The sequence below is a fragment of the Raphanus sativus genome, chromosome 2, assembly GCF_000801105.2.
Source record: "Raphanus sativus cultivar WK10039 chromosome 2, ASM80110v3, whole genome shotgun sequence".
In the NCBI taxonomy this organism is placed as follows: domain Eukaryota; kingdom Viridiplantae; phylum Streptophyta; class Magnoliopsida; order Brassicales; family Brassicaceae; genus Raphanus; species Raphanus sativus.
This window is the reverse complement of record NC_079512.1, coordinates 38,715,091-38,724,590: the sequence shown is the minus strand read 5'-3', so window position 1 is coordinate 38,724,590 and position 9,500 is coordinate 38,715,091. Positions and strand designations below refer to the sequence as shown.

Sequence of the window (9,500 nt, the reverse complement as noted above, 5' to 3'; positions counted from 1 at the left end):
CTTCCCTAGATTGACATTATCTTGTCCTTCATAGTATACTACTATAAGAGATATTTTCATAATCATGAGTGATACATACAAATGATTCAACCCCCTTCAAGGTAAACTATCCTCGACGGAATGAGTTATCCCACATTGAACAATGTGTATATGTAACCATAGGTATACATGTATTTGTGTAAACTCTTAGAATGATGTTATTAGATAACTGGGAATGGTGAATTTATCAACCGAAGATCAGCCTCAGTATCTCTTTGACAAATAGATTCACATAACAAGTCTAATCGTGGTAGAGAAGTTAACCAATGAGGTGGATACAAGTAACTTCACAATTGTCGTTTGTATATATGCTTTATTGAAATAAAGAAAAGACAAATCTGATCGTGTGGTACAAACAAGTGAACGGTGACACATATGAATTGAGAGGTCCTTGCTGTTAAACCGCATCAATCGCTATCACCGCTTATGTCTAATATTTAAAACTATCTATCTTATTAAAACAGGAACATTACAACTTTTTCTAGGTGGATTTTTAAAAGTGTACCTCATATATTTAAATTAAATGTCACATTCTTTATATATAATACGTACCATAGTCTAATTTTGCATTGATGTATTTCTTTAAATACAGTTCTTCTTTTTGTCTATATTCCATATATGATTTTTACATTTATTACATGTCGATTTAGATAAGATATATACTAAGAATATTAAAAATATTAATTGTACTATAATTACCCTATACAATTCATTTTAAATTGATCAGTATACTTTCATTGGCCATATTAATTTTATTAGTACTAATAACATTAGGTAGATAAGTCATAGACATATACATAAAGATTCTTTATGACTATTCTTATAACTACGTTGGGCCTAATCTACTTTCTAAAACAAATAACACATAGCTTCATATATTGTATAGAAAATAGTAATATTGTATAGTATTATACTTATACAATAATACTAAAAACAAACCAAACTGAAATATAATATATATTGAAAACGCTTTGAACCATTACACACAAAATATATTAGACTTTAGAGATAAAATTCACTTTGAAATTACGTAATAATTATTTTAAAAAATTAAATTTCGTAATGTACAAAAAACATAAGTTTTATATAAAATTTTGTGTTACAATAAAAAACACAACTCGCGCTTGCAAAGTGTTATTTTTACATACGAAAGAAAGTTTTGATATTGTTCTTTAAACAAAAAATTGAATTATACAAACTCGATACTACATAAAACTAAACAATATAGAATATATTTTAAAAATAAAACCCGTGCGGATGTGCATATGTTTATATAATATATAAATATATTATGTTACACATATTTTCATATAAATAATACCCCAATGTAAGTTTTGTATGATAAATGTTGAAAATACAAAATATATAGCACTATAAATTTTAAATAATATAAAAAATCTACTTTACGTTATCATAAATTTTAAAAATCAGATTTAGTAATTAAACACATTGCTTATTTAAACACATTAGTACACATTGTTATTTATCAAAATTTTATATTAATACACATTGCGATCATATATAACATTTAGTAAGAACAAAGATAAAAAAGAAAATTGACTCCCGCTCGGTCGAGCGGGTCATGATCTAGTGTATTATTAATTAATAATAACGAATGCTATTCGTCTTTGAATGGTATAACATTAAGATCAACCGTTTGATGAGAAAAAACGAATAGTATAACATTCAGCAGAGACTCATCTATGTAATTTTACTTAGTTACGTGAACTTGGTTTTAAGTATACACTTAAGTTGTAACCAAATTTAAATAGACTACACACTTGTAAGTTGTAACCATTTTTGAATAGACTATACACTTGGTTTTACATGTTTGTATTGGAAACTTTAGAAAAGAATATTTAAATAATATGATGTAATAGGCATGCATGTCACAACAATTTTATATACATCTGTGTGTTCATGTATATATATACACATGAAGATTCATAAAAATCACAAGACCCGAGTCTCTCTCTCACTCTTGCCCCTATATTGCATCATCTCTCCTTAAGAATTCATGATGCCTTCATCCCATCAGAGCCACACCACCAGCTTCAAACCACTGAGGATCAAGAAGCCACCACATCAGATCAGTCGCATGGGACCATCTCCGGCGGCGCAGCCGGTACTTAAGTGTCCGAGGTGTGATTCCGTCAACACCAAGTTCTGTTACTACAACAACTACAGCTTATCTCAGCCACGTCACTACTGCAAAAACTGTCGCCGTTACTGGACACGTGGCGGAGCCCTACGTAACGTCCCCATCGGTGGCTCAACCAGAAACAAGAACAAGCCTTCTAGCCTCCAAGTCATGTCTTCTCCTCCTCCGATTGCGGCGCCATTGTCGTATCACGAGCTTGCTGATGGGTTTCGTATGAACAGAGCACATATAGACCCTCCTGCAATGGCGTTTTCAGGTGGATTCTCCGGCTACATGTTTCCGTTAGATCCTAACTACAATCTTGCATCTTCTTCTATCGAGTCTTTGAGTTCTTTAAACCAAGACTTGCACCAGAAGCTTCAGCAACAGAGGCTCATCGCTTCCATGTTTCAACAAGATTCTCCACCGGTTATGTTTCATAACGCTGAGCTACTTACTCCTTCGACGGCGACAACGGAGTGGGCTTTCGATAGATCCGCCATGGGAGGAGCAGCAGCTTGTGGCATCAATGAAAACAATGATGATCGTGAGGTTAATTTGGGAAGTTGGTACCATAATCCTAATAATTCTATGCCCTAACTCATTCAATTCTCAATGTCATTACCATTGCTAGTCTCTAATATTGTAGCTAGCTTTCAGAAGCTATGGATGAATTACAAATTAGTAATATTAAGTTTCCCCTCTTGTAGTCATTTTCAACATAACAATTTGCTTGATAACTGATAATATTCATATGCATGTAACTGCTTAACATGACAGCATATATATATTTTTATTTATAATTTATGATATTATATATACATATAATAAGATGAAGAAGCAAGAGGAACGTGAAGTAGAAGAGGACAAGTTCAGCTTTAGGCAGAGAAAAGCGAGAAACTCATGAACTCTCTTATGTATGTAAAAGACATTCTCATCGATCATACATCCATCATCACTGCCCTATGCCAACTAAAAACGTATTATATCACTTGATCCTGGAACCTTTTGAGATGGCTTTTACCTTCATCAATCTCCTAATCTTAGCAAAATATTATCATTCCATCTTCTATTAAGACTATTATTAACAAAAGAATGTTAAACATTAACACATAAACGCCAGTATCTTCTCCATATCTAATATTAAGTCAAACGGAAATTTTTTAATCCAGTCTCTCTTTATGAAGCTCCATTAACGTCCGGTTCAACTGGCATCGTTTTAAGAAGGCCGAGAAATAAAGGCCCTTATTGGGCCAAGACCTTAATATAATGGGCTTTTTATTCATAATATGGATTATCTGTAGCTTCCCCGGAGGAACAGTCATCTTCTCCGCTGACTTCACCACCGGAGAAGACAACAAAAAATGCATTGCGGATGTGCTTTCGCTACACCAGCTCTGTCCCCACGTCTTCCATTCGAAATCAAAACCTCACTTCCGAAGCTCCGAGCTTCATCAGCCCGAACCCATATCCAGATTAACCATCCCGATGATCTCACAGACAAATCTCCGGCGAAGATGGTTTCGTTACCGTCTCACGTGGATTCCATCACCAGCACTTCAAACCCTTTTGTCAAACACTGCTCGAAGCTCCGCCAAATCGCCTCTTACCGCCACGCTCACGGCTCTGTTCTCGTCGTCGGAGCTATCCCAATCAGGTAGTTGAAGAAAGTAATCTCCTTTTTTTTTGTTTAATGTTTGATTGAAATTAAAGGAGATGACTTTGATGACAGGGAAGTATGTTTGTTCCAAACGAACAAGCAAGGAGTCGCCACTGAGATTGACTGTCTTCTTCTCCACGAGGAAGCTCAGATTCCACTAGGGTTAGAGAGTCTAAGTATACGCATTGTTCGAGTTAGTTCTTTAGTGATGAAGAAACTCTCCGGAGTGCAGTCTGCTGAATCTGTTGAAGCCGTTGCCTTGATGAGAATCCCTAGCAGCTTCATCGATCTGGAAGATGATGATGAAGACATGATCATAACAAGAGATTGTGAGAAGTGGTTCCCTTCTGCTCACCGGGTTCTTGTTCTTGACAACATACAGGTTTTAGCTATCTCCTCTTGCTTAGATTGTTCTGATACCTCTAGAGTGTAATAATGATCATTTGCAGGACCCTGGGAACCTTGGCACGTTAATCAGATCAGCTATGGCTTTTAATTGGGTACCAAAAATGATCAGCCTTATCTTCTCAAGTCTGCTAATGAGAATCATCATTATATCTTTGTGTTAATGTTTTTTTGAATAGGATGGAGCATTTCTGCTTCCTGGTTGTTGTGATCCATTCAACGACAAAGCTCTGCGAGCAAGCCGAGGTGCTTCCTTTCAACTCCCATTAGTTTCTGGTAACTGGAACCACCTTCAGCTTCTACAACGTGAGTTTCAGATGAAGCTATTGGCTGGTCATCCAGCGAGTACTACTACTCAGAAACCAGTCTCCAAACTTTCCTTAGAGTTTGCTCAATCTTTAGCAGACAAGCCTTTATGCTTGATCTTAGGTAGTGAAGGGCACGGTTTGTCTGAGCAATCAAGACAAGTGTGTGAGCTTGTGAGCATTCCCATGGAAGGTGAGTTTGAATCTCTTAATGTATCGGTTGCTGGTGGCATTTTCTTATTCATGCTTCAATGAATATATAAAAAGTTGACCACTTATAAATCTCATAATGCTATAATAAACCATGAAAATTTCATTATTTAGAAAGAAAAAAAAAGAATATCATAATCAGTAAATCTCAAAAGTATGTACAAAATTTATTCTCCTAACAATTTTGTAAAAGAAATAATTAAATAAAAACTAAATATGAACTAGTGTGTGAATCTAAGCTCTGGAAGGCGCTTCAAGACGAATGTAGTCATACATAAGACCTTCGAAAGGTCCCGTCGCTTTAGCTTGACGTAGATAAATAGTGTTGGTCCCGGTTCTTAGTAACCTTCCAGGAACATTGATGGTGTAGAGCCTATAGACTCCATGGATTCCATGTCTAGCTATAGCATTATCTCTTCCGATGTTACCCGTTGAGAGTAATGGTCTTGAGTATTCGTTGTTGAACCGGACTTGTAAGTTAGCTCGTGCCGCCGAGGCTAAAGCTAGTTGCAATGTGTAGCTACCTCGCCAGTTCACGTATGGAAGTTGAAACACAATCTGCCATGTCGTTGGTACATAGGTCGACTTATCTATGTTCCTGCATAAAAGGAATCGAATTCAAATGTTAAAAGACTGATTAGAAAACCTTTTTTGATTATATAATATCTTTACCTTGTGACATGAGCGTAGAACCAGTCTTGACTGTAGTTACTAACTCCAACTGTGTAGACGAGATCATGATTTGGATATAACTCTGTGTATCGTTGCCATAACCCATACTGCCTAAACCTGTGGAACAAAAAGCAAACCGGAATCGTTAGAACCAAACCCGGTGTTGGAACCGGGATCATGAGGATTGAAGGCTTACTTATCAGTGTGGTTTAGGTATAAGGGATTCATTGTATCCTTGTATGGTTCCGGTACAAAGTATTCTCTAGCGGTTCTATCCGGTACACCAATCTCCCACAGCGTTGGACCATTCCTCGGAGGCTTGAACACGACTCTGTCGAGACTTATCTGTGAACCCGCAGCTATGTCAACACGGTTTTGGTATTGAAAATCTTCGATAAAACCGGGAACCCATCCGTACAGATTGTAAGTTCCCGGTCTAACGTTGTCAATCGTGAAATATCCGGTTTCGTTCGTATGTGTCCAAAATTGATATCCCTGGAAAAAAATAATAATAACGATCAATATGTGTAATTTAATAAGTGAAATCGAATTTAAAGAAAATGCATCAAAGAGTAGTAATAATATACCTTAGTATTTGTCTGCCATGAACCAGCTTCTCCGGGCGGTGCTAAACCGATGTATGCAGATTGTGCCGGAGTCAAGAATCTGAAAACGTTTACCAAAAGAAAAATATTAGTAAAAGGTCAAAGTAAATAACTGTTCAAAAGTAATGTACCTGTCGTTGACTAAGAGCCGACCGGTAACAGTTCCTCTTTCTTGACGAGAAGGAAAGTCAGAGGATGCTACAAAATCATACGGCCAGGCTTGAACTTCCTCTTCAGTCTGGAGATTATTATAACGAAATTAACGTCCATTCCTTTACGTTACGTAAATAAATTAGATACAAATATAAGAAAACAATATCTTATAACAAAATTAGTAACCTGTCGTTTAGCATCTTCCCATAATGAATGTCGTGGATTATTGCCAGTAGAATCAGAGTTTAAGTAAATGAAAACAGGTCCCATGACCTTTTTCCACGCTTCATCAGTTTTGTACCTTGTCTCCATGTCTCGACCAACATAATGTCCGCTTGTAAAGCTCTGCATTATTAAGATTGATTGATTAAATTTTAGAAAAACTATAATCGTGTTTTTCTAATTAGTTTTGAAATCTAAGAGTAAGTAGTTCTGGATCAATCCTTACGGTGATGGCCGTGGGACCGACGTGAGACGTGAGCTCCTGCTTGCTAGGTCCACCCGAGCGGTATTCGCCACTCGGGGAGATGAGCCAGAAACCGACATGGGACTTGGTCGAGATCCAACCATGCACCTTGTTGTCCTTGACCTCACATGAGTACTGGTATTTATCATCCACCTATATACCATTCAATTCAAACATTCAAATATTAGAGATTTTGTATGGAATAACAAATTAAGATTAGCAATCCGATTTGCTGAACCATATAACTTCTTTTTTAAAAAAAAATTCTATCCCGTATCCATCCTATATTATATTTAAAATAAAATTCCATATATAAATAGTTACCTGGTTTTTGAACCTAATGTCATTAGGACGAGTCAATTGTACAGCCTCTTTGTAAGCAAGAGCCTTGGCATGGCCACGGTGGATGTCACGGTCATTGTCAGTTGGCATTTGTCTTTGCCGATTATCTGCCACCACCATGTAACGGAATCTACAAATATATAAAAACAACACCAAATATAAACAAAATTGTGTATATCAAACAAATAACATGAACATCGTTGATTTTTCTTATAATGAAAACGTATTAAATACCTATCAGTGTTGAGTTTGAATACTATTCGAACTTGACCCATCTCGACTTCTGGCCATTCGGAAAGTCTCTCGAAGACTCCGTATGCGTAGATTCCTGACGTATTTGTTCGTATAATATACCTTTTATCTATATTTAGTGGAATATGTTTAGAACCACCATTCCATGTTCTTGAGAATGAAATCTCCACTTGTTCTTCGTTTTGAGTTATAATTCTAAAGTTGGTTCCTTCAATTCTGATAAACAATGAAAAACAGAGTTAATAAATTATGAAGATTAAATATTCTTTTTGAAAAAAACAAACTGTTAAACCGAGCAAAGTAGATACATGCTCTGTGATTGTAAACATGTGTTTAGCTTTATTAAATACTTGTCCAACTGACAATTTCAGACAAAATTTTAAACTAAGTATTTACTTACCCATCCAAGCCCCGAATGTTTTCTCCTTGCCATGTTATGTCCCAATACCTAACAGTACACCAGAATTAATTAAGCAGGCTTACTTTTATATACTAAAATCAATATAAGTGAAAAAAAAAGTTTATGGAATACTAAATAATCACCCTCGAGTTCGGACACGTGGGTTAAGAACATTATCGATTCCTTTGTATTTGATGCTAGTTATAAGTCCTTGAGGACTAGAGAAACTGACTCTGATAATCCCATTGTCCACTACCACCTGAAAAAGGTTATATAATTTATTTAGCATATATATAATCATTGATCAAAAGACATGTTGTATATACCTCTCTAGTTCCATGTCTGCTTCTTATCTGCTGCACTGTTGGAGCTCTTGCACTTATTCCATTCCTGTAAGAGTTCAATAATCACAACTAAATAACGTCAATGCATTGAATTGAAAACGCTCGGTGCAGTTGCATATATACAGCTAACGGAGTTAATTATGACGGATGATAGAGATTAGGGTTTAGTTCTAGTGTTAATTAGACACAAAACAAATAATTGTATTACCTTCAAAGACTTTTTGGTTAATCAAATTTTCTATGTCAAAATCTATGATCTTTTAAAACGACAAACAAAAATCACAGTTGTTGCCAAACAAACAAACGAAAATATGCATGAGATTAGAGAAACTTGTGAGCTTTGTGCACATACATAGATGTTTATATATGTGAATGTGTAGGTTTGACCGTAACGTAAATATCATGAAGATAAAAATAAACTCACCTTGGAAGAAGAAGCAACAGAAGGAAACAGATCATCGACGAAGAAGCTATATTCTGCAAAATCATCTTCTCTTTACCAAATCTCATGATCGACTCTAATGTAAGAATAAGATATCTGCGGAGACATCTGTATTTATATATGCGTGTGGTTTAATTTTTCGTTAAGCAAATTCCAAGAGTAAACGGTAATAGGTATACCAAAACCTAACTATGAGTTACTTTGACTTCTGACATTAGAGTTTTAATAGGACTCGGTTTTAAAGAAGAATATTTGAGTTTCCTGATCGTCTTTCTTTTTTTAAAAAAAAAATTATGTTGGGCTTCTGATTTCCCAAGAACTTCCTTTCCTCATAATAGATATTTTAAGATTTCGCAATAATTTTTTTTATCAGTTTCTGATATCTTTGGAGTGTTTATATTTCATTCACAATGAACAAGTTGTAACGTTGGATTTGATTGCATGGTGTAAATTTTGTGGTGACAAAGCAATCTGAAAATGTATTTTATATTTAGTCAAAATAATGTATTTTATCAGATATAAGATTTTTTAAAAATATAAGATTTTTCAATTTTTTTGATTATTAACTTTTTCAAACTTTTTAATAAAGGAGGACAAATTCTATATATTTAGTCAAAATAATTTATTTTATATTAATAGCGTTCTCATGTGGACGTATGAATATTATAATGAAAGTAACAATTATTCACTAAAAAAAGTTCTAATTATGTTTTATGAAGTATTTCATAATAATTTGAAATATTAATTCAACCTGATTTCCTTTTCTCCTCCATCAAAATATTATTTAATAAATTAATTTTGGACCTTTTACGACTATTATTCATTAACAAGGAACTTTCTTTGTTAATTAGAATATTATTTTTTGGTTTGGTTCAGATGGACAGTTGAGATGCAGTCTAGCGTTAGACGGAAGAGTATTAGAACGAAAGGGTGTCGTATTTTGCCGATAAATCTTGACCTTGTAAATGCATAAATCCGTTGAAATAGATCCGTTTGAAATTTGGTGACTCTCTAGTCTCTATTAATGCTTCTCATTCTCAAGGCGTTTGGTTTGCTTTGAAGCTC

General features: G+C 34.9%; 3 protein-coding genes across 3 annotated transcripts; 2 read left to right on the top strand and 1 right to left on the bottom strand.

The window, feature by feature from the left end:
• Positions 1–2,008: 2,008 nt before the first annotated feature.
• Positions 2,009–2,881, top strand: LOC130499192 (dof zinc finger protein DOF4.7-like). Its single transcript, XM_056993188.1, has one exon. The coding sequence runs from the start codon at positions 2,057–2,059 to the stop codon at positions 2,777–2,779; it is 723 nt and encodes a 240-aa protein (XP_056849168.1). The 5' UTR covers positions 2,009–2,056; the 3' UTR covers positions 2,780–2,881.
• Positions 2,882–3,477: 596 nt separating this feature from the next.
• On the top strand, positions 3,478–4,823 carry LOC130508322 (uncharacterized). Its single transcript, XM_057003765.1, has 4 exons — positions 3,478–3,836; positions 3,912–4,221; positions 4,289–4,339; positions 4,424–4,823. The coding sequence occupies exons 1-4, from the start codon at positions 3,544–3,546 to the stop codon at positions 4,802–4,804; spliced, it is 1,035 nt and encodes a 344-aa protein (XP_056859745.1). The 5' UTR covers positions 3,478–3,543; the 3' UTR covers positions 4,805–4,823.
• Positions 4,824–4,866: 43 nt separating this feature from the next.
• On the bottom strand, positions 4,867–8,518 carry LOC108839595 (uncharacterized). Its single transcript, XM_057003764.1, has 13 exons — positions 8,418–8,518; positions 7,976–8,039; positions 7,793–7,908; positions 7,650–7,697; positions 7,232–7,465; positions 6,980–7,127; positions 6,638–6,808; positions 6,376–6,534; positions 6,168–6,274; positions 6,019–6,097; positions 5,628–5,926; positions 5,432–5,548; positions 4,867–5,357 (listed from the first exon to the last, which is right to left on the bottom strand). The coding sequence occupies exons 1-13, from the start codon at positions 8,501–8,503 to the stop codon at positions 4,994–4,996; spliced, it is 1,992 nt and encodes a 663-aa protein (XP_056859744.1). The 5' UTR covers positions 8,504–8,518; the 3' UTR covers positions 4,867–4,993.
• Positions 8,519–9,500: the final 982 nt, after the last annotated feature.